We start from the raw sequence: 26,221 nt of genomic DNA on the forward strand, positions 1-26,221 counted from the left end.
CAAGGCTATGAGAAGTGGCCAGTCCTCTTCTGGCTGTGCCGGGTGGAGATTATAACAGAACATGGCCAAGATGTTCAAATGTTCATAAATGACCAGCATGGTCAAATAATAGTAATCACAGTGAACAGGTCAGGGTTTCATAGCCGCAGGCAGAACAGTTGAAAATGGAGCAGCAGCACGGCCAGGTGGACTGGGGACAACGAGGAGTCATCATGCCATGTAGTCCTGAGGCACGGTCCTAGTGCTCAGGTCCTCCGAGAGAGAGAAAGAAAGAAAGAGAGAAAGAGAGAATTAGAGAGAGCATACTTAAATGCACACAGGACACAGGAGAAATAAGACAGGAGAAATACTCCAGATATAACAGACTGACCCTAGCCCCCCGACACATAAACTACTGCAGCATAAATACTGGAGGCTGAGACAGGAGGGGTCAGGAGACACTGTGACACCATCCGATGATACCCCCGGACAGGGCCAAACAGGCAGGATATAACCCCACCCACTTTGCCAAAGCACAGCCCCCTCACCACTAGTGTGATATCTTCAAACACCAACTTACCATCCTGAGACAAGGCCGAATATAGCCCACAAAGAGATCCGCCACGGCACAACCCAAGGGGGGGGGGGGGGGGGGGGGGACTCAACCCACTCAAGTGACGCACCCCTCCTGTAATAGGGTTAGAGGCAGAGAATCCCAGTGGAGAGAGTGGAACTGGCCAGGCAGAGACAGCACGGGTGGTTCTTTGCTCCAGTGCCTTTCAGTTCACCTTCACACTCCTGGGCCAGACTACATGTAACCGATGTGAAATGGCTAGCTAGTTAGCGGTGGTGCGCGCTAATAGCGTTTCAATCGGTGATATCACTTGCTTTGAGACCTTGAAGTAGTTGTTCCCCTTGCTCTGCAAGGGCCGAGGCTTTTGTGGAGCGATGGGTAACGATGCTTCGTGGGTGACTGTTGTTGATGTGTGCAGAGGGTCCCTGGTTCGAGCCTGGGTATGGGCGAGGGAACGGACTAAAGTTAAACTGTTACATTCACTCAATCATAGGACCTACTGAAGAGATGAGTCTTCAATAAAGACTTAAAGGTTGAGACCGAGTCTGCGTCTCTCACATGGGTAGGCAGACCATTCCATAAAAATGGAGCTCTAAAGGAGAAAGCCCTGCCTCCAGCTGTTTGCTTAGAAATTCTAGGGACAATTACATGCTGACCAGACCGGACACATCGCGTGCGTGAGCGTCGCAAAAATAAATGTAGAAATCCATGTTATTCAATTATTGCACCCACACTGCTCGCGTGCTCCAATGAGCGTCTGCGATGCCAAGAGCTAAAATAGAACTCCTTTCTATTTCTGACGCAGATCGAGCTGAAAGTCCTGCCTCTCCCATCTCCTCATTGGTTTATAGAAGCAGGTACCCACGTGCCATCTCATTGGTTATTCCCACGTGGATGATTGAAAGAGTAAATGTTTTGCCAGTTGTCGTGGTAAAAGTGTAGATGCAATCACCATATAAGTTCAAACATGAAAAGGCCTAGGAGGAGAGATGACTGGAAACGATTCGGTTGGCCGTCTTATGTGTGGAAGTAGAAGACCTTGTTTTATGTATGGAAGTAGAATACCTTAATTGTCGGAGTAGAAGACCTTGTGCATTTCAGGGAAAATAGCAACTCTATGTTTATATCGGAGGACAAATAAGCAAACAACAGCAAGCTAGCTAAATAGGACAAATTAGCTAGCAAGTGCAAGATAACTAGCTAAATTGCCATACATGCTTTTCGACCTGTCCCCAAATTAATGTCATTGGTTCAGAGTTTGTTTTGATATTTTAACCTGGTGTCGTGATTGCGTTTGGTGTAGGGGGACAAAATAAATGTATGCACGATAGCGCACGCGCGCAGCCGGTGTGTGTTCCGTGTTAGGAAGCATGCGTCTTGTGACCTAGGTAAGGCAGGACCAAATCGGAAAGATAGGTAGGAGCAAGCCCATGTAATGCTTTGTAGGTTAGCAGTAAAACCTTGAAATCAGCCCTTGCCTCAACAGGAAGCCAGTGTAGGGAAGCTAGCACTGGAGTAATATGATCAAATGTAGTAATATGATCAAAAAACAGATTCTATATCAAGCCCATCAGACTGTTAAACAGCCTTCACTAGCACATTATAGACTGCTGCCTATAGACATAGACTAGAAATCACTGGCCACTTTAAGAAATGGAACATTCGTCACTTTGATAATGTTTACATATTTTGCATTACTCATCTCATATGTATATACAGTATTCTATACTATTCTACTGTATCTTTGTCCATGCCGCTCTGACATATTTTTAATTCCATTCCTTACTTACATTTGTATGTATTGGGTATATGTTGTGAAATTGTTAGATATTACTTGTTAGATATTACTGCACTGTCAGAGCAAGGAATAACAAGCATTTTGCTACACCTGCAATAACATCTGCTAAACACGTGTATGTGACCAATACAATTTGATTTTAATATGACATTTGAAATGTCTTTATTCTTTTGGAACTTTTGTGAGTGTAATGTTTACTGTCAATTTTTTATCGTTTATTTCACTTTTATTTATTATCTATTTCACTTGCTTTGGCAATGTAATCATATGTTTCCCATGCCATTAATGAACCTTAAATTGAATTCAGAGAGAGAGAGTGAGCAGGGTTGTACCCTGAAGTTGGATGGTAATTCAATACGTAAGTTCCAAAATGGTGACAAATACTGTCATTACATGACTCTCCCCTGGACTAAATCAAAAAATACTAATCCCTTCCCAGACTGAAATTGAAAAAGCATGACACTCCCCCATTTTCCTCCGAGAAATACAGTAATTGCTTACATTTCTGCCTGTCCCTGAAGTATAATGGATATATACTGAAGTCCAGTTGGGGGCGGTAATGCAAGATATTGGATGCTTTAATGGTGGGTGCCATTAAAGCCCACTGAAGAAGAATAAGTAGAATTTGGTCATTGCAAATCTTTTCCGAAATGTGAGATAATTTACTTGTTCTCTGTACTATCGTATAGCTTTGGAATCGGGACATTATCTACTGCGGAGAAAAATATGCAGGTTTTTCGACTCATATCCTGACTATGAGAAGGGATTGACGATTCGTTTAGCAACCTTGTGACCCAGCATGACAACGTGAACGAGATTGTTCGACAGTCTGCTGGGTGAGGCGATATACGTTCCTCCATTCATTAACGAATGGGATTCCTAGATCCTCCTTTCCCTAATGTCGCTGTTAAATCGAGATAGTAGTGTATTTTGTTATTGCATGGCCAGTGTGAGCCAGAACGCTAACGTTACATGTCAGTCAGTAGTTGTCATTCCAAATGCGGTGGTCAGTGGATAAACTAGCTATGAGTTGAACATATGTCAGAAAACGAACTAGTAGCCAGTTGTTGTTGCCCATGGTGGAATCATATCAAACCCACGGGCTCCTGAGTCTAACTAACGTAACAATCGCGTTCACGTAACGTTACCTAGCGCCGCGAGTTAGCAATTTGCTACCTAGCTAAGCTGTTTTATATCAAAACGATGAAATGAATCAAACACTGTAGTTAGCTAGCAAGCCACCCTCGGCGATAATGTTATTGTGGGGCAGGAATGTCAGATTCGTGTTTTAATTTTATGTTCACTGTCATTGAAGTTGATGGTTACTACTGGTTACAGATCCGAAGCGAGATAAATTGTCCCCAATGTTTTGTTTCGTTTAGGCCTCAGTGACGTCAAGCACTTAAGAACACTCATCCAGTCACCCGACAGGTTTTATGTCGAGATGAATGAATATTCATGCCATTGCCCCTTCCTGCTGAAGGAAATTACGCCTCCCGGGAGACCTCTTGTGAACACTTTTTTAAAAAGTAACTTTTCTACTGTTGACTTTTTTCTCTACAATTCAGGATATCATTTATATGACAAGTTGTCTGATAAAGGAACAATAGCTTCCTCAATGGATCAGGTAAGTCTGGTTTCCTTTTAACAGTATAGGCCTGCTGTGCTATATAACATGTCTAGGCCTAGTTTTCATCATCTTTGATCCTCCACATTCCAGTGTTCTGTGTTATTGGCTGGACAAAAAAAAACATGACGGTAAAACTTGTTTAGTTTTTTTTCCTTCAGAAAAGTACCCTACTAATGTATCATGCGTAGGAATCTGGGTTTATTACTTAATTATCTCTCCTTCATTACTTAATTATCTCTCCTTCCTCCCAAAGTGTGCACTTGTTCACCTCCACTGATTTTGAAAGTCAGATTATCCATTATATGACCAGATACTGAAAATACATCATCGCCTGTGGGGTTTATCAGCGGTTGGCATCTAACTTTATGGTACATTAAGCCATCTCCTGTACTGGAGTGTGGGCCAGCGACAGGGATCGAGGAACTAAATCCTATGTGCCAGCCCCGTTTCTCTTAAAACATAAATATTTGTGACTGTGTCTAACACTGTTCAACTCAGTATGCTTATCAAACTCAATTCCTGTACCCTATTGTCCCTTATACAGTATCACTCTCTCTTTCCCTATCATACTGCCCACACTATCAGTACATGCTCCACTGTCTCTGTTTCCTGGCAGTAATCACACCTTCCTGTTGAATGATTTCCTATCACATTTAATAACTTATTCAGCTGGCTGTGCCCTACTCTTAGCCTTGTAAGGAAAGCCTCCTCTCTTCTGTCCCTTCTACTTTCCTACCATCCTCCCCTACTTTACTCTGTACCTGGAATAGGGGCAGCAGGTAGCCTAGTGGTTTATACCGTTGGGCTAGTAACCTGAGCCGACTAGGTGGAAAATCTGTCAATGTATTTTTGAGCAACTTAACACTAATTGCTCCTGTAAGTCACTCTGATAAGAGTTTCTGCTAAATGACTAAAATATAAACACTGAATAAATGCCTGCCCTTATTGTCACTGTTCCACTGCTCCTGCCATCTCTGCACAACCACTGCCCATGTAATTCCCTTAGCCTCTGCCTTGCTCATTGGCACCTCCACCTCCTGTCTCCTATGGGCGTGTTTAGCTAGCACATCTACTTCCTCATTCCCTTCCACCCCCACATGGGCCGGGACCCAAGCAAAGCTTATATGGACACCCATATGTCTCACCTGGGCATGAATTTGAATTGCTTCATATAGCAGGCCTCGTATAGCAGGCCTTGTCTGCTATTTGAGCTAAATGATTGCCAACTCAACACAGCACACGAGACAACATATAACTACACTGTCTGGTTTGACTTCCTCCGCCCACTGCAAGGCCAACAGTATGGCCATCAGCTCTGCCATGTACACAGCCAGGTGGTCTGGAATACGTCTCCTGACAGCCACCCCACTCTCCTGTTCAACAAAGGCTGGTCCAGTCTGACCTGTCCTTGGGTCTTTTGATCCATCTGTATATATGGGCAAAAAATACTGATTTACAGTTAACAGTCGCCTTCTAAAGAACTTGCATTGATCAACCCCTCCCTGTCTTTCCGTACTCTCTTCAACACTTGTAAATCAACTACTGGAGGTGGGAGTAGCCATGGTGGACTCACAGGGATAGGTACCGTGGGGCTAAAGTCCCTGCCATACATTCCCTGCCATACATTCCCATCTGCCTCGCCTGCATATCACCCACCCATCCAAAGCTTTTATTCTGTCCATGTTCATGCTCCCAACTTTTCTGTAGCTCCCCTTTTTGTGGGGTGAGACACCTCATGTTCCTGTAAGTTAAAACCTAATAATGAATTGCCAGCGATTGCCTTCTAATATGAAATGGCAATGAAAATAGATGTCTTCACAAATGGAAGGCAGTCGTTACCACAGCAACAAAGTCAAAAATGTATATCATAGAAATTCATGGTAACAGAAATGTGTTTTTATTTATTTTAAGGTTAGGGTCAGGCATGAGGTTAGCAGTGTGCTTAAGGTTAGGTTTAAGATGACATTTTAAGAAGAGAAATTGTTGAAATGGGCGTGGCTTACGACTTTGTGGCTGTGGTAACTAGTGACTACCCGGCACTACTGTTTTTTTCTCAAAGTTGCTGGCATGTCACGTGTCCTACTTTTCTCAGTACACTCGTAACAACCTCATCATTACGAAATGTATATACGCTCAAATTAACCACAAGTCGTTTTGAAAGGTAATGACTGGTAAAAGAAATATGGTGGAAACTCTGACTAGCCCATGCCTCTACAAACCCAATGCTATTAGATTTGTGGAAAGTAGGGAACGATTGAACATTTGAGAAAAAAGGTGATATTCTAGGGATGTACCCAAATCAGAGGTGTGGACTAAATTAATCAAATATTTGGTTTAGTGATACTGTTTAATATTTATTGTGGCCACCAGGACAAAGCTAGCACGTTTCCCTCCACCCTCCTGGAGTCCCCAGGTCAAACGTCTCCGGGTACCGCTTTACTGCAGGGTCTGGTCGACTGCAGGAAAACACTGGGGCCGTGTGGAACTGAGAGAGGAGGAGAAGAAGAAGAGAAGGAAGATGGAGATTTGATTTCATTAAGTAAGAACCATGGTGTGTAGATTAGACTACAGTCTGCTTCTGAAACTCTAGCGAAGGTGCATAAAGATGGCTGCCTGCATGTACTTACCACAAATTCCTTGTTTTGCTAAGTTCACTGTATTCTACTTTGCTCTCCTTTACTGCTATTTTGGTATGCTCATTAGCACAGTAAACATGATCCCAATTTTAGCTTCAAGTCGCCGGCAATTTGAAAAAAACAAAAAGTAGATTGTTGATTTATTGGAACATTGTTCAATGTCGCGCACCGTAGTTTCAGAACTCAGTGGATAAAACAATGACGTCATATCAGAGTTCTGCCATCTTTATGAACTTAGTCATTCATTGATTCATTATATATGAAAATATCTGGGTCGTTCCACCCATTTTTTAAAAGTGTAACTTGGTCAAAAGATTTTACCATTCTGTAACAAAGAGCACATGTTCAACTTCACAAAAAACAAGACATTGAATAAAAATATTACTACACTAAGTGCCTATGTGCCAAATAAAGTAACCTGGTTGACTGTAACAGGGGACTACTGAAAACAACAAAACTACCAGATTACATGGGTAAAATAGTCCTTTAAATGAACCATAGCACTGCTTGTGACAGGGGGAATGGAAGGTTGTTTTGTGAAACAAGGAGTGGCATTTGAATGCAATCTTCACAAAAAAATGATTTGTTAAAACATTTCTAGCATGTCTATGTATGGGGAGAGGGTTGACTTGCTCAGTTCTCCACCACAAAACAGCAATAAATTGATAAAAAGAATAGAACCAGCTCACCTGCTTTTACTCTGATTTTGACTATTAGATGTTCAATGTTTGTTTTCAAAACATATTTTTTAAAGGAATAGTTTCACCATATTAAAACGAGAGTTCAGTTCATGTAACAGTGTTGACCTTAAAATGAGGGACAGACGTAAATGAATTACTAATCACATCCATAGTAACCTTCAGAAATGACTTTGTCAAAGCAACAAAATAACTAGTGCTTTACAATGAGTATGTTTACATGTGTTAGGTTCTGAACTAACAGAGTAAAAACTCAGACAACTAGGAGAGGCTCAAACCAAGATTATTCACCCACTGGGTCATACAGCTGCAAAGACCTGATTACACAAGCACATATATTTATACCCTCCTACTAGGCGGAGTCAACTCCTTGCACAGCTAGACAGCCAACACATCTCTGTTGCTAGGCAGGAACTTAATTGGTTCCTCTCATTGGTGTTGTCATGGCCTTGCCTGATGTTGGAACCTTCGTGGGCGTGGAAGTATGTGTCAAATAGGACTGTTTCTTCTCACTCCACTTCATCGGCCTACCCCAAATTCCTCGCTCCTCTCTAATCCACAGCTGTCCAATTTATCAGTGACTGAAACCGGACTGTTGCCCTTTGCCTCCCTCCTTAGGAAATAACATGTTTTGACAGTGTAAACTTTCTGCACCCCTCCCTTGTCTCACTCAGTAACTTTCCATACACTTAGTTCCAAACATATACATTCCTTCTACATGCAAAGTAATCAACAAGTTCTAGTATGGTAACATGAATAGGTATATTTCAAGCTAGAATCCAACACATCCCCAATCATCATTTGACATTAAACTAGTTATGGCAGTAGGCCGACTATGGCATTAGTCATGTAAACACCTTACTCTGCTGATCTTAATTGGCTTAAGTTGACAATCAAAGTGACGCTGTTAAAAACACCTGGTTTTCTGAGCAATTTCTCAATTTATTAGGACACGTCAAGGCCTTCAGATTCATAGAGGCATATTTCATCTTTACATGTTCTAGCACGAGCAGCGCAAGCTTCCTTCTTTTGCTCGAGTGCAGTGAGTTCAGGAAAAACTGAAAGTATGCATCTTAGAAATAGTTTTCACATACAAACGTTATATGTCAGAATTCGGAATCAAATATGCTTCTAAAAAATAACATGGATGCTGTGGTAGTACAATTATTTTGATTAATTTTCAGCATTTATCAAAGTCCCATCAGGTAGCCTGATTTCAGATGTCCATGCTATTCAATGTCTTTGTTTCACAGGGGACAGCCCTAATCGTTGCTCTCTCAGTGGGAAGGGCTTATCATCTGGGGAGCCTCGACAACATCATGATGCTGACAAGAAAGAGAAGAGTCTCTCCAGACCAGAACACCTCAAGAAACACCAGCAAAGACGTATAGGGAAGAAACCTCACCACTGCTGCTTTGATTGTGGGAAGAGTTTTGCTAAACAGAGGGAATTGATAATTTACCAGCGGAGTCACACTGGAGAGAAACCGTACCACTGCTCTCAATGCGGGAAGCGTTTCGCTGCATCTAAAACGTTAAAATCTCTGAGAATTCATACAGGGGAGAGGCCTTACCCCTGCTTTGATTGTGGGACGACTTTCAGTCAATCAAGAGCCCTGACAACACACCAACACATACACACAGGAGAGAAGCCTTACAGCTGTGATCAGTGTGGGAAGAGCTTCCGGAGGTCAGGACACCTGACTACACACCAACGCATACACACAGGAGAGAAGCCTTACAGCTGTGATCAGTGTGGGAAGAGCTTCAATCAATCAGGAGATCTGACAACACACCAACGCATCCACACAGGAGAGAAGCCTTATAGCTGTGATCAGTGTGGGAAGAGCTTCAGGAACTCAGGACACCTGACTAGACACAAACGCATACACACAGGAGAGAAGCCTTATACCTGTGAAGAGTGTGGGAAGAGCTTTGCACTATCCGGAAATCTGACTACACACAAACGCATACACACAGGAGAGAAGCCTTATAGCTGTGATCAGTGTGGGAAGAGCTTCAATCATTCAGGATCCCTGATTACACATCAACACATACACACAGGAGAGAAGCCTTATAGCTGTGATCAGTGTGGGAAGAGTTTCAATCATTCAGGAAATCTGACTTCACACCAACGCATACACACAGGAGAGAAACCTTATAGCTGTGTTCAGTGTGGGAAAAGCTTCAGGAAGTCAGGACACCTGACTGAACACCAGCGCATTCACACAGGAGAGACGTCTTATAGCTGTGATCAGTGTGGGAAAAGCTTCAATCAACCAGGAGACCTGACTAAACACCAACGCATACACACAGGAGAGAAGCCTTATCGCTGTGATCAGTGTGGGAAGACCTTCAATCAATCAGGATCCCTGGTTACACACCAACGCATACACACAGGAGAGAAGCCTTATAGCTGTGATCATTGTGGGAAGAGCTTCAATCAATCAGGAGACCTGACTACACACCAACGCATACACACAGGAGAGAAGCCTTATAGCTGTTATCATTGTGGGAAGAGCTTCAGAAACTCAGGACACCTGACTGCGCACCAACGCATACACACAGGAGAGAAGCCTTATAGCTGTTATCAGTGTGGGAAGAGCTTCAATCAATCAGGAGACCTGACTAAACACCAACGCATACACACAGGAGAGAAACCGTATAGCTGTGATCAGTGTGGGAAGAGCTTCAATCAATCAGGATACCTGCCTATACACCAACGAATACACACAGGAGAGAAGCCTTATAGCTGTAATCAGTGTGGGAAGGGTTTTGCTCGAGATTCCACCCTGACTGCACACCAACGCATACACACAGGAGAGAAGCCTTATAGCTGTGATCAGTGTGGGAAGAGCTTCAATCAGTCAGGAGACCTGATTACACACCAACGCATACACACTGGAGAGAGACCTTATAGCTGTGATCAGTGTGGGAAGAGTTTTGCTCGAGATTTCACCCTGACTACACACCAGCTCACACACACAGGAGAGAAGCCTTACTCCTGTCTATGTGGAAAGAGCTTTGCTCATTCAGGGTCATTGAAAAAACACCAGAAATCACAACCCTGTCATCTTTTATCTCCCTCCTCTCCGGCACCGGTTCCAGATCCCTAAATAAAGTTTAAATAGAAAACATATTGTAAAGAGTCATGCAACTCCCATTCTCTAACAGTTTACTAAGTCTGATTACCATGGTAACCTGTGTAGATAATATGCAGCTCTGGATCCATATGTATCAAGCTTCTTGGAGTGGTGTGTGTGGGGTGGGGGTGTTCAGAGCTGTATCTTATTTCATTAACTCCTATTATCCATTAAATAACTTCAATGTAGAATAATGTTTCAACAATATTAGGTATGTATTCAATAGATAAATATTAAATCCATTATCTGTTCAACGTCTGCTTATCACATTAATTATATGCTTTTAAAATCTATAATACTATTTTTTTTATAAGGAACATAGGCCTCTTGTATAATTTCTTTGGTCCTAAAGATGTTAACATATTTATTTTTAAAACCCTTCATCAGGTTTTACTGTAGCTGATGAGCCATAAGGAAGTGTGGTCAAAAATACTATTAGTGTGGTCATATTATGTTGTTGCATTTGTTTTCAATGATTTTAATGGGTATATCTTTCAACTTTGCTTATTGTACAGTACCAGTGAAAAGTTTTTCTTTATTTTTTTACTATTTTCTACATTGTAGGATAATGGTGAAGACATCAAAACAATGAAATAACACATAAGGAATCATGTAGTAACCAAAATATATGTTAGATTCTTCAAGGTTGCCTTGATGACAGCTTTGCACACTCTTGGCATACTCTCAACCAACTTCATGAGGTAGTGACCTGGAATGCTTTTCCAACATTCTTGAAGGAGTTCCCACATATGCCGAGCCCTTTTTGGCTGCTTTTCCTTCATTCTGCGGTCCAGCTCATCCCAAACCATCTCAATTGGATTAAGGTCGGGTGATTGTGGATGCCAGGTCATCTGATGCAGCACTCCATTACTCTCCTTCTTGGTCAAATAGCCTTCACACAGCCTGGAGGTGTGTTTTGGGTCATTGTCCTGTTGAATAACAAATGGTAGTCCCATTAAGTGCAAACCAGATGGGATGGCGTATTGCTGCAGAATGCTGTGGTAGCCTTGCTGGTTAAGTGTGTGCCTTGAATTCTAAATAAATCACAGACAGTGTCATCAGCAAAGCATCCCTACACCATAACACCTCTTCCTCCATGCTTCACAGTGGGATCCACATATGCAGAGATCATCTGTTCACCTTTTCAGAGGGGTTTGGTTAAATGCCAAAGACACATTTCAGTTGAATACATTCTGTTGGACAACTGACAAGGTGTCCCCCTTTCCCTTACTCTGTGTCTCACAAAGATTTTTGGAACCAAAAATCTAAAATTTGGACACATCAGACCAAAGGACAGATTTCCACAAATCTAATGTCCATTGCTTGTGTTTCTTGGCCCAAGCAAGTCTCTTCTTCTTGTTGGTGTCCTTTAGTAGTGGTTTCTTGGCAGCAATTTGACCATGAAGGCCTGATTCATACAGTCTCCTCTGAACAGTTGATGTTGAGATGCGTCTGTTACTTGAACTCTGTGAAGCATTTATTTGGCTGAAGCATTCATTTGGCCTGCAATTTGAGGTGCAGTTAATTACCGATTTCTGAGGCTGGTAACTCTAATGAACCTATCCTCTGCAGCAGAGGTAACTCTGGGTCTCCCTTTCCTGTGGCGGTCCTCATGAGAGCCATTTTCATCAAAGCGCTCGATGGTTTTTGCGATTGCACTTTCCGGATTGACTGACCTTCATGTCTTAATGTCTTGATGGACTGTCATTTCTCTTTGCTTATTTCAGCTGTTCTTGCAGTAATATAGACTTGGTATTTTACCAAATCTTCGGTATACCACCCCTACCTTGTCACAACACAACTGATTAGCACAAACACATTAAGAAGGAAATACATTTCACAAATTAACTTTTAACAAGGCACACCTGTTAATTGAAATGCATTACAGGTAACTACCTCATGAAGCTGGTTGAGAGAATTATCAAGAGTGTGCCAAGCTTTCATCAAGGCAAAGGGTGGCTAATTTGAAGAATATCAAATATATTTTGATTTGTTTAACAATGATTCCATATGTGTTATTTTATAGTTTTGATGCCTTCACTATTATTCTACAATGTAGAAAATAGTCAAAATAAAGAAAAACCCTTGAATGAGTAGGTGTGTCCAAACTTTTGACTGGTACTGTATATTAAGTGTGCTCCAAAAAGACTTTCACACATTTTTATTGTGAATCGAATGATGTGTTGGTTGTTAGGAAGAGGCATCATGGGGGCAGAAAGCCAGCTCTGCCCATCAGTACTTATAGGTCATGTCAACCACAGACCTCACACTCTTCTGTTTTCTCACTGCGAGTAAGTTCTCCTACCAAACTTCTCTCTCTTCACTCTGAAAATACACTTGATAATATCTTATACCTTACTATTGGTGATTTGTTATGCAGAACGAATGATTGCATGTAAATGTCATTGTAAAACATCTGGAATGTGGTTTTATGTTTTCTTCATTTGTTTTACATTGCTGATTGTATATTCATTTATTTAAACATGTATTTTTTTATATTTAGTTGTATTATGTAGAAGAGACCAATATGTTGTTGGTGGCCTGTGTCCCAACACTCGATGTTGTAGTCCTGGTCCTGAGAATAAAACAGGTTTAAAACAACAACAGAGAAACACGTGTCTTACAGTGCTACACATCTGTTATAATAAGTGTTGTTTCCTGCTTAATTGAAGTATCAGGTGTAGTTTTTCATGAAGGATGAATTAAATGTTCAAATATGTTGGAATGATGAGTTGCACGCATCATGCATGCTCTGCACTTTATTTGGCTAGTAGGCAAATAGGTCTACATTAGGGTATAATGACTCTATGGCTACATGCCTCCAGAAGGGCGTCTTCTGAGGCTGAGGGGTGCTTTTACTAAGGCGCGTGGTGCTGCATGGAGATCACAAGCTCTTCAACTGGGCAGCAGTGTCACAATGGAGGGAACAGCCTATAGGGAGTCTACCTAAGACCACTGCAACAGTTATTGTAAAGTGGTGGAATAAGCTTATTCTAGACTAGCCTACATTTAACCTCTCCCTTATGCATTTCAAAGTCCATATCTTCATTACCCAATTCATATAAATAGTGTCAAATTATTTTAAGTTCATATTAACCCCTCCCACAGAATATGCTTTGGCAAGATTGAGTGATTAAATACGTTTAAAAATATGATTTAAAAAAAAATTGTGGTAAAGGTTCCAGTGGTCATAGATAATTCATAGATTCACCAAACATCGATCATTATTTATGTTTTATTATTCCTGATTTATACTACTGGTTATGATTGCAGACAGAGCCCAGAGAATGGGATGGTGCCATATTTAATTAGTCACTTAAGTGATAATGCCCAAGATGCGGTTATTTGGATGATATATTGGCACTGGTGTTGTCAGGCCCGAGACGGTTCGGTTGCTAGAGACGTGACCCAGTCGTTCAGTCTTTTTGTTCTGTATCTATGGACGCGACCCAGTTGTTCATTCTAAATGTTCTATTGCCACACTGGCTGGCCACGTTCTTATCCCTTGCTTGCTAGCTAGCCAACTACGGCTAACTTAGTCAGAATAACAGCAAAGTAGCTGCATTTGCATTTCTTTAACAGTTTTCTAGTGACATTTATTTGGATACATCCATAACAATGAGCTAATGACAAGCGATTTTGCCTGGCATAGAAAATGTGCTCACTCCTCAGGACACGGTTGTTCAGAAGAGCGAGCCAACAACAAAGCTAACACATTCACTTCAAACTGAAGCTGGAAAGACTGCAAACTAGCTGCACTTTGTTTCATTTCACCTTTTTCAATTGACATTTCTTTGTATATATCCATAAAAATGATGCCAGCTGATTTAATGAGAAACGCTGTCTGTCAGTCTCCTCCCGACTCCCAACACGGTCATTACTAATGGGACAGCTGGATATCGAATTTGAATATATAAACAATGTTGCAAATGTCGGAGAGACAGTCAGCAAGGTTTATACAAATCTGCGCTGTTGAAAACTAAATGTTAGACTAAACGAAATGTGAGATAATGTCTAGATGCTTGTTATTGTGGAGATCAAGTTTATAAAGTGCCTGGCTGGGCTGATGAGACAGTGGATTGCACATGTAATAGTATAACTTTAGATCGTCCCCTCGCCCCGAACACGGGCGCGAACCAGGGACCTTCTGCACACATCAACAACTGACACCTACGAAGCGTCGTTACCCATCGCTCCACAAAAGCCGCGGCCCTTGCAGAGCAAGGGGAACCACTACTTCTAGGTTTCAGAGAAAGTGACGTAACTGATTGAAACGCTATTAGCGCGTACCCGCTAACTAGCTAGCCATTTCACATCCGTTACACACAGTCAGATGGAACAGAGTAAATAGGCATTTTAAGGTCATAGATTTAGCTGCTGGTAACTTATGGAATAGACACAGGCTGAAATGCGGTTTTAACCAATCAGCATTCACGATTAGACCCACCCTTTGATAAGGTGCATGCATGGGGATGTCCACGTCACCCAGAGATCTACCCATACTGTAGAGAAACACCTAGCGGACTGGAACTAAACTGTTGTAGGCATAATACAGCTAGTGGTATCTAGACTCACGCTGGCAAACAAATCCATTACATTAGCTACCTAAATGTGAAGTAAACTCAACTGGGGAGTAATAGAGAATGGAGACTTTTAACTTGAAAACGTACAGGATACCTCTTTCTGGTTTCCTTGACTTCAGAGTTTTTATACGGTGTTATGCTTTTTCATGTAGCACTCCTCACAGGCCGTTTGGTGTTCGTTCTTTTTTGTTGTTGAGATGAAATTGCCAAAACTCTGAAAGGTATTATTGTATGTCAGAATTGCAACACAATATTTGTTCAAGCCTAAAATGTTAGTCCGTAATCGTAATATGGTGTTTGTATGTTCATATATTAAATGTGTGAGTTTTATTAGTCAGTATGGCAATGTAATGTTAATGATCTGTCAGATTCCCTACTTTCACACTGACACAGTAATAAACAGCTCTGTTACAGGCTTCTCTGTCATGGTGCACACGGGTTTCTTCATCCCACTCCCACAGGCCATATAGACAGGTACAGGTCTAATGATGATACAAGCCTATAATAACCATGATACAGGCCCTATAGACCAGTACAGGTCTAATGATGATACTGGCCTATAATAACCAAGATACAGGCCCTATAGACCAGTACAGGTCTAATGATGATACTGGCCTATAATAACCAAGATACAGGCCCTATAGACCAGTACAGGTCTCATGATGTTACTAGCCTATAAAGACCACTATACAGGCCCTATAGACCAGTACAGGTCTAATGACGATACTAGCCTATAATAACCACTATAAGGGCCATATAGACCAGTACAGGTCTCATGATGTTACTAGCCTATAAAGACCACTATACAGGCCCTATAGACCAGTACAGCTCTAATGATGATACTAGCCCATAATAACCATGATACAGGCCCTATAGACCAGTACAGGTCTAATGATGATACTAGCCTATAATAACCAAGATATAGACCAGTACAGGTCTAATGATGGTACTAGCCTATAATAACCAAGATACAGGCCCTATAGACCAGTACAGGTCTAATGATGATACTAGCCCATAATAACCAAGATACAGGCCCTATAGACCAGTACAGGTATAATGATGATACTAGCCTATAATAACCACCATACAGGCCATATAGACAGGTACAGGTCTAATGATGATACTAGCCCATAATAACCAAGATACAGGCCCTATAGACCAGTACAGGTCTAATGACGATACTAGCCTATAATAACCAAGATACAGGCCCTATAGACCTGTACTGGTCTAATGATGATACTAGCCTATAATAACCAAGATACAGGCCCTATAGACCAGTACAGGTCTAATGATGATACTTGCCTATAATAACCAAGATACAGGCCATATAAACCAGTACAGGCCTAATGATGATACTAGCCTATAATAACTATGATACAGGCCATATACACCAGTACAGGCCTAATGCTGATACTTGCCTATAATAACCATGATACAGGCCCTATAGACCAGTACAGGCCTAATGATGATACTAGTCTATAATAACCATGATACAGGCCCTATAGACCAGTACAGGCCTAATGATGATACTAGTCTATAATAACCATGATACAGGCCATTTAGACAGGTACAGATATCAAAGAGCTATTTTAAAGCAGTCTCAGAGGTCAGCTTCAGGTGGTCCTCTAATGAATTGGATTGTCTCACTTCTCTTGGTCAGGGCCTCATCCCTCTCTTGCACAGCTTTCACAGACTCAGGATTGGCGCTGTGCAGTTGTAGGAATAATCTTTGAAGCCCATTTCCTCCTCTTCCTCTGCCAAAGGAAGTGAATCTAAAAAGTCCTCCTCTTCATGCCTTGCAACCTTCACAATATCCAAATCGGTTGCCAGTGGGATGACAGGGATGGAAGCCCTCAACGTCACCAGCCGCTCCATCGTCAGCCGTCTCCTAACCGCATCTAAAGCCTGTCTCCTCTGTACTCTGTGTGTGAGTCCATATGCCGGTCCAGCCTGCTGAAATGGGTGGAGCATCCCGTCATTGGACACAGCTCCTGCCTGATATTGACATGGCCCGACTGCCAATGACAAAGGACCACTCTCTCCTCCGTGTTCCTCACATTGTCGATCTGAATGTGCTTAGATATGTTGAATCTTGACAGTGTTGGGAACATGTCTATCAATATCCAAGTCTGATTTCTATAAATGTATCTGCCACACCACACCCAAATGTATGCTTATTGGTCAGTATTTTGTTATATCCACAATTATCTCATTATTGTGTGCATGTAACTGTACTCAGTCTCTCCTTTACTTTTAGCCAAGAGAGACTGGCATGCATAGTATTGATATTAGCTCTCTGATTACAGTAAAGAGCAAGACAATAACAGCTTAAATGTCCTGTTTTGAATTCATGCTGAAATAACTGCGTAAAATCAAATCAAATTGTATTCATCATATGAGCCGAATAAAACTGGTGTAGACATTACCGTGAAATGCTTGCTTACGAGCCCAGAGTTAAAAAATAACATAATAACACAAGCGGAATAAAATACACAAAATGGAACAATATAAAGGGAGTACCACACAGCCTTAGCCTGATTATGCAACCATTTGGATCAGTTATGGGTCTATACCATTTATGTCCAGAAAGGTACATTAGCAGGCTACTCACATGGTGAATTTTGATCACACCACCGTGCTCTCTCTCTCTCTCTCTCCTTTTAAATTCACAGCCAGGGGCTTATTTATTACAGAAACAGTTTACCATTTATAAACAAACGGAAGCCAACATAGAAAAATGTGAGTTTCTATTGGACAAATTCAGGTAGGTTCCTCCCCGTTTCGTTTGCTTCCGATTAAGAAACGCTTTGCAACAGAATCAGCATAATGAATATTCCACAGTTCTTTTGTTTTCTTTGTTTTACATTCAGCAAGCAAGAGCAAGCTGTTGTCGTAAATAAACACTCAAAATAAGTGTAGCTTTTCCTGGGACTCCAAGAGCTAAAGAGTAATTACTAGAAATAATGAACTATTTGAAATGACAGGCAGCCTAGGATAAACATATCACTCGAAAAAGAAGACATGCAGATCGTCCAGTCATCCACATGGACAGTTGGTATCAACTACTCCAAAACCCAATCTAATCCAATAACTTTTTTCCACATTGAGGAACCATCTCCTTTCGACTCCAAAATGTCCTTTAACTTTTCGAGACGCTCTTCAGTGGACAGAGACTGCAAAGAAACCCTTAAATTACTGTGAATATAACTTTTTTCATGAGCTGTGATCCTGGCATAATTTTGTGACGCACTCAGGGCTGGATTAATGCAGGGGTTTACCAGGGCTGGATTAATGCAGGGGTTTACCAGGGCTGGATTAATGCAGGGGTTTACCAGGGCTGAATTAATGCAGGGGTTTACCAGGGCTGGATTAATGCAGGTGTTTACCAGGGCTGGATTAATGCAGGGGCTTACCAGGGCTGGATTAATGCAGGGGCTTACCAGGGCTGGATTAATGCAGGGGTCATTCACAAACATTTACACATTTACAGATGCACAATTGAGAGCATCCTGTTGGGCTGTATCACTGCCTGGCACGGCAACTGCACCATCGGCAAGTATGCCCAACGCATTACCGGGGGCAAACTACCCGCCTTCCAGGACACCTACAGCACCCGATGTCACAGGAAGGCCAAAAAGATCATCAAGGACATCAACCACCCGAGCCACTGCCTGTTTACCTCGCTATCATCCAGAAGGCAAGGTCAGCACAGGTGCATCAAAGCTAGGACCGAGAGACTGAAAAAACGAATCAAATCAAATGTACTTATATAGCCCTTCTTACATCAGATGATATATCAAAGTGCTGCACAGAAACCCAGCCTAAAACCCCAAACAGCAAGCAATGCAGGTGTAAAAGCACGGTGGCTAGGAAAAACTTCCTAGAAAGGCCAAAACATAGGAAGAAACCTAGAGATGAACAAGGCTATGAGAAGTGGCCAGTCCTCTTCTGGCTGTGCCGGGTGGAGATTATAACAGAACATGGCCAAGATGTTCAAATGTTCATAAATGACCAGCATGGTCAAATAATAGTAATCACAGTGAACAGGTCAGGGTTTCATAGCCGCAGGCAGAACAGTTGAAAATGGAGCAGCAGCACGGCCAGGTGGACTGGGGACAACGAGGAGTCATCATGCCATGTAGTCCTGAGGCACGGTCCTAGTGCTCAGGTCCTCCGAGAGAGAGAAAGAAAGAAAGAAAGAGAGAAAGAGAGAATTAGAGAGAGCATACTTAAATTCACACAGGACACAGGAGAAATAAGACAGGAGAAATACTCCAGATATAACAGACTGACCCTAGCCCCCCGACACATAAACTACTGCAGCATAAATACTGGAGGCTGAGACAGGAGGGGTCAGGAGACACTGTGGCCCCATCCGATGATACCCCCGGACAGGGCCAAACAGGCAGGATATAACCCCACCCACTTTGCCACAGCCCCCTCACCACTAGTGTGATATCTTCAAACACCAACTTACCCTCCTGAGACAAGGCCGAATATAGCCCACAAAGAGATCCGCCACGGCACAACCCAAGGGGGGGGGGGGACAACCCAGACAGGAAGACCACGTCAGTGACTCAACCCACTCAAGTGACGCACCCCTCCTGTAATAGGGTTAGAGGCAGAGAATCCCAGTGGAGAGAGTGGAACTGGCCAGGCAGAGACAGCACGGGTGGTTCGTTGCTCCAGTGCCTTTCAGTTCACCTTCACACTCCTGGGCAGACTACATGTAACCGATGTGAAATGGCTAGCTAGTTAGCGGTGGTGCGCGCTAATAGCGTTTCAATCGCTGATGTCACTTGCTTTTAGACCTTGAAGTAGTGCTTCCCCTTGCTCTGCAAGGGCCGAGGCTTTTGTGGAGCGATGGGTAACGATGCTTCGTGGGTGACTGTTGTTGATGTGTGCAGAGGGTCCCTGGTTCGAGCCTGGGTATGGGCGAGGGGACGGACTAAAGTTAAACTGTTACATTCACTCAATCATAGGACCCACTGAAGAGATGAGTCTTCAATAAAGACTTAAAGGATGAGACCGAGTCTGCGTCTCTCACATGGGTAGGCAGACCATTCCATAAAAATGGAGCTCTAAAGGAGAAAGCCCTGCCTCCAGCTGTTTGCTTAGAAATTCTAGGGACAATTACATGCTGACCAGACCGGACACATCGCGTGCGTGAGCGTCGCAAAAATAAATGTAGAAATCCATGTTATTCAATTATTGCACCCACACTGCTTGCGTGCTCCAATGAGCGTCTGCGATGCCAAGGGCTAAAATAGAACTCCTTTCTATTTCTGACGCAGATCGAGCTGAAAGTCCTGCCTCTCCCATCTCCTCATTGGTTTATAGAAGCAGGTACCCACGTGCCATCTCCTCATTGGTTATTCCCACGTGGATGATTGAAAGAGTAAATGTTTTGCCGGTTGTCGTGGTAAAAGTGTAGATGCAATCACCATATAAGTTCAAACACGAAAAAGCCTAGGAGGAGAGATGACTGGAAACGATTCGGTTGGCCGTCTTATGTGTGGAAGTAGAAGACCTTGTTTTATGTATGGAAGTAGAATACCTTAATTGTCGGAGTAGAAGACCTTGTGCATTTCAGGGAAAATAGCAACTCTATGTTTATATCGGAGGACAAATAAGCAAACAACAGCAAGCTAGCTAAATAGGACAAATTAGCTAGCAAGTGCAAGATAACTAGCTAAATTGCCATACATGCTTTTCGACCTGTCCCCAAATTAATGTCATTGGTTCAGAGTTTGTTTTGATTTTTTAACCTGGTGTCGTGATTGCGTTTGGTGTAGGGGGACAAAATAAATGTATGCACGATAGCGCACGCGCGCAGCCGGTGTGTGTTCCGTGTTAGGAAGCCTGCGTCTTGTGACCTATGTAAGGCAGGACCAAATCGTAAAGATAGGTAGGAGCAAGCCCATGTAATGCTTTGTAGGTTAGCAGTAAAACCTTGAAATCAGCCCTTGCCTCAACAGGAAGCCAGTGTAGGGAAGCTAGCACTGGAGTAATATGATCAAATTTAGTAATATGATCAAAAAACAGCTTCTATATCAAGCCCATCAGACTGTTAAACAGCCATCACTAGCACATTATAGGCTGCTGCCTATAGACATAGACTAGAAATCACTGGCCACTTTAAGAAATGAAACATTAGTCACTTTGATAGTGTTTACATATTTTGCATTACTCATCTCATATGTATATACAGTATTCTATACTATTCTACTGTATCTTAGTCCATGCCGCTCTGACATCACTCGTCAATATATGTATATATTTTTAATTCCATTCCTTACTTACATTTGTATGTATTGGGTATATGTTGTGAAATTGTTAGATATTACTTGTTAGATATTACTGCACTGTCAGAGCAAGGAATAACAAGCATTTTGCTACACCTGCAATAACATCTGCTAAACACGTGTATGTGACCAATACAATTTGATTTTAATATGACATTTGAAATGTCTTTATTCTTTTGGAACTTTTGTGAGTGTAATGTTTATTGTCAATTTTGTATCGTTTATTTCACTTTTATTTATTATCTATTTCACTTGCTTTGGCAATGTAATCATATGTTTCCCATGCCATTAATGAACCTTAAATTGAATTCAGAGAGAGAGAGAGCGAGCAGGGTTGTACCCTGAAGTTGGATGGTAATTCAATACGTAGGTTCCAAAATGGTGACAAATACTGTCATTACATGACTCTCCCCTGGACTAAATAAAAAAATAACAATCCCTTCCCAGACTGAAACTGAAAAAGCATGACACTCCCCCATTTTCCTCCGAGAAATACAGTAATTGCTTACATTTCTGCCTGTCCCTGAAGTATAATGGATATATACTGAAGTCCAGTTGGGGGCGGTAATGCAAGATATTGGATGCTTTAATGGTGGGTGCCATTAAAGCCCACTGAAGAAGAATAAGTAGAATTTGGTCATTGCAAATCTTTTCCGATATGTGAGATAATTGACTTGTTCTCTGTACTATCGTATAGCTTTGGAATCGGGACATTATCTACTGCGGAGAAAAATATGCAGGTTTCTCGACTCATATCCTGAGACTATGAGAAGGGATTGACGATTCGTTTAGCAACCTTGTGACCCAGCATGACAACGTGAACGAGATTGTTCGACAGTCTGCTGGGTGAGGCGATATACGTTCCTCCATTCATTAACGAATGGGATTCCTAGATCCTCCTTTCCCTAATGTCGCTGTTAAATCGAGATAGTAGTGTATTTTGTTATTGCATGGCCAGTGTGAGCCAGAACGCTAACTAGCCAGCTAACGTTACATGTCAGTCAGTAGTTGTCATTCCAAATGCGGTGGTCAGTGGATAAACTAGCTATGAGTTGAACATATGTCAGAAAACGAACTAGTAGCCAGTTGTTGTTGCCCATGGTGGAATCATATCAAACCCACGGGCTCCTGAGTCTAACTAACGTAACAATCGCGTTCACGTAACGTTACCTAGCGCCGCGAGTTAGCAATTTGCTACCTAGCTAAGCTGTTTTATATCAAAACGATGAAATGAATCAAACACTGTAGTTAGCTAGCAAGCCACCCTCTGCGATAATGTTATTGTGGGGCAGGAATGTCAGATTCGTGTTTTAATTTTATGCTCACTGTCATTGAAGTTGATGGTTACTACTGGTTACAGATCCGAAGCGAGATAAATTGTCCCCAATGTTTTGTTTCGTTTAGGCCTCAGTGACGTCAAGCACTTAAGAACACTCATCCAGTCACCCGACAGGTTTTATGTCGCGATGAATGAATATTCATGACATTGCCCCTTCCTGCTGAAGGAAATTACGCCTCCCGGGAGACCTCTTGTGAACACTTTTTAAAAAAGTAACTTTTCTACTGTTGACTTTTTTCTCTACAATTCAGGATATCATTTATATGACAAGTTGTCTGATAAAGGAACAATAGCTTCCTCAATGGATCAGGTAAGTCTGGTTTCCTTTTAACAGTATAGGCCTGCTGTGCTATATAAAATGTCTAGGCCTAGTTTTCATCATCTTTGATCCTCCACATCCCAGTGTTCTGTGTTATTGGCTGGACAAAAAAAAACATGACGGTAAAACTTGTTTAGTTTTTTTTCCTTCAGAAAAGTAACCTACTAATGTATCATGCGTAGGAATCTGGGTTTATTACTTAATTATCTCTCCTTCATTACTTAATTATTTCTCCTTCATTACTTAATTATCTCTCCTTCCTCCCAAAGTGTGCACTTGTTCACCTCCACTGATTTTGAAAGTCAGATTATCCATTATATGACCAGATACTGAAAATACATCATCTGCTGTGGGGTTTATCAGCAGTTGGCATCTAACTTTATGGTACATTAAGCCATCTCCTGTACTGGAGTGTGGGCCAGCGACAGGGATCGAGGAACTAAATCCTATGTGCCAGCCCCGTTTCTCTTAAAACATAAATATTTGCGACTGTGTCTAACAATGTTCAACTAAGTATGCTTATCAAACTCAATTTCTGTACCCTATCGTCCCTTATACAGTATCACTCTCTCTTTCCCTATCATACTGCCCACACTATCAGTACATGCTCCACTGTCTCTGTTTCCTGGCAGTAATCACACCTTCCTGTTGAATGATTTCCTATCACATTTAATAACTTATTCAGCTGGCTGTGCCCTACTCTTAGCCTTGTAAGGTAAGCCTCCTCTCTTCTGTCCCTTCTACTTTCCTACTTTGCTCTGTACCTGGAATAGGGGCGGCAGGTAGCCTAGCGGGTTAGAGCGTTGGGCCAGTAACCTGAGCCGACTAGGTGGAAAATCTGTCAATGTACTTTTGAGCAACTTAACACTAATTGCTCATGTAAGTCACTCTGATAAGAGTTTCTGCTAAATGACTAAAATATAAACACTGAATAAATGCCTGCCCGTATTGTCACTGTTCCACTGCTCCTGCCATCTCTGCACAACCACTGCCCATGTAATTCCCTTAGCCTCTGCCTTGCTCATTGGCACCTCCACCTCCTGTCTCCTAAGGGTCTGTTTAGCTAGCACATCTACTTCCTCATTCCCTTCCACCCCCACATTGGCCAGGACCCAAGCAAAGCTTATATGGACACCCATATGTCTCACCTGGGCACGAATTTGAATTCCTTCATATAGCAGGCCTCGTATAGCAGGCCTTGTCTGCTATTTGAGCTAAATGATTGCCAACTCAACACAGCACACGAGACAACATATAACTACACTGTCTGGTTTGACTTCCTCCGCCCACTGCAAGGCCAACAGTATGGCCATCAGCTCTGCCATGTACACAGCCAGGTGGTCTGGGATACGTCTCCTGACAGCCACCCCACTCTCCTGTTCAACAAAGGCTACTCTCCTGTTCAACAAAGGCTACTCTCCTGTTCAACAAAGGCTGGTCCAGTCTGACCTGTCCTTGGGTCTTTTGATCCATCTGTATATATGGGCAAAAAATACTGATTTACAGTTAACAGTCGCCTTTTAAAGAACTTGCATTGATCAACCCCTCCCTGTCTTTCCGTACTCTCTTCAACACTTGTAAATCAACTACTGGAGGTGGGAGTAGCCATGGTGTACTCACAGGGATAGTTACCGTGAGGCTAAAGTCCCTGCCATACATTCCCATCTGCCTCGCCTGCTTATCACCCACCCATCCAAAGCTTTTATTCTGTCCACGTTCATGCTCCCAACTTTTCTGTAGCACCCCTTTTGTGGGGTGAGACACCTCATGTTCCTGTAAGTTACAACCTAATAATGAATTGCCAGCGATTGCCTTCTAATATGTAATGGCAATGAAAATAAATGTCTTCACAAATGGAAGGCAGTCGTTACCACAGCAACAAAGTCAAAAATGTATATCATAGAAATTCATGGTAACAGAAATGTGTTTTTATTTATTTTAAGGTTAGGTCAGGCATGAGGTTAGCAGTGTGCTTAAGGTTAGGTTTAAGATGACATTTTAAGAAGAGAAATTGTTGAAATGGGCGTGGCTTATGCCTTTGTGGCTGTGGTAACTAGTGACTACCCGGCACTACTGTTTTTTTCTCAAAGTTGCTGGCATGTCACGTGTCCTACTTTTCTCAGTACACTCGTAACAACCTCATCATTACGAAATGTATATACGCTCAAATTAGCCACAAGTCGTTTTGAAAGGTAATGACTGGTAAAAGAAATATGGTGGAAACTCTGACCAGCCCATGCCTCTACAAACCCAATGCTATTAGATTTGTGGAAAGTAGGGAACGATTGAACATTTGAGAAAAAAAGGTGATATTCTAGGGATGTACCCAAATCAGAGGTGTGGACTAAATTAATCAAAAATTTGGTTTAATGATACTGTTTAATATTTATTGTGGCCACCAGGACAAAGCTAGCACGTTTCCCTCCACCCTCCTGGAGTCCCCAGGTCAAACGTCTCCGGGTACCGCTTTACTGCAGGGTCTGGTCGACTGCAGGAAAACACCGGGGCCGAGTGGAGCTGAGAGAGGAGGAGAAGAAGAAGAGAAGGAAGATGGAGATTTGATTTCATTAAGTAAGAACCATGGTGTGTAGATTAGACTACAGTCTGCTTCTGAAACTCTAGCGAAGGTGCATAAAGATGGCTGCCTGCATGTACTTACCACAAATTCTTTGTTTTGCTAAGTTCACTGTATTCTACTTTGCTCTCCTTTACTGCTATTTTGGTATGCTCATTAGCACAGTAAACATGATCCCAATTTTAGCTTCAAGTCGCCGGCAATTTGAAAAAAACAAAAAGTAGATTGTTGATTTATTGGAACATTGTTCAATGTCGCGCACCGTAGTTTCAGAACTCAGTGGATAAAACAATGACGTCATATCAGAGTTCTGCCATCTTTATGAACTTAGTCATTCATTGATTCATTATATATGAAAATATCTGGGTCGTTCCACCCATTTTTTAAAAGTGTAACTTGGTCAAAAGATTTTACCATTCTGTAACAAAGAGCACATGTTCAACTTCACAAAAAACAAGACATTGAATAAAAATATTACTACACTAAGTGCCAAATAAAGTAACCTGGTTGACTGTAACAGGGGACTACTGAAAACAACAAAACTACCAGATTACATGGGTAAAATAGTCCTTTAAATGAACCATAACACTGCTTGTGACAGGGGGAATGGAAGGTTGTTTTGTGAGACAAGGAGTGGCATTTG

The 26,221-nt window shown here is 42.0% G+C and overlaps 1 protein-coding gene across 9 annotated transcripts in view; it reads left to right on the plus strand.

The window, feature by feature from the left end:
• The first annotated feature begins 2,875 nt into the window (after positions 1-2,875).
• LOC129839951 (zinc finger protein 883-like) overlaps positions 2,876-26,221 on the plus strand; it is a 39,808-nt gene continuing 16,462 nt past the window's right edge. The window contains exons 1-4 of one of the 9 annotated variants that reach the window (XM_055907683.1): positions 2,876-2,935; positions 3,920-3,978; positions 6,352-6,532; positions 8,569-13,061. In XM_055907683.1, coding sequence (XP_055763658.1) covers positions 2,911-2,935; positions 3,920-3,978; positions 6,352-6,532; positions 8,569-10,430 — 2,127 coding nt within the window. In that variant the 5' untranslated portion in view covers positions 2,876-2,910 and the 3' untranslated portion in view covers positions 10,431-13,061. The other 8 variants (XM_055907688.1, XM_055907686.1, XM_055907689.1 and 5 more) reach the window with 8 other exon arrangements.

Source organism: Salvelinus fontinalis, chromosome 40 (genome assembly GCF_029448725.1).
Source record: "Salvelinus fontinalis isolate EN_2023a chromosome 40, ASM2944872v1, whole genome shotgun sequence".
NCBI lineage: Eukaryota > Metazoa > Chordata > Actinopteri > Salmoniformes > Salmonidae > Salvelinus > Salvelinus fontinalis.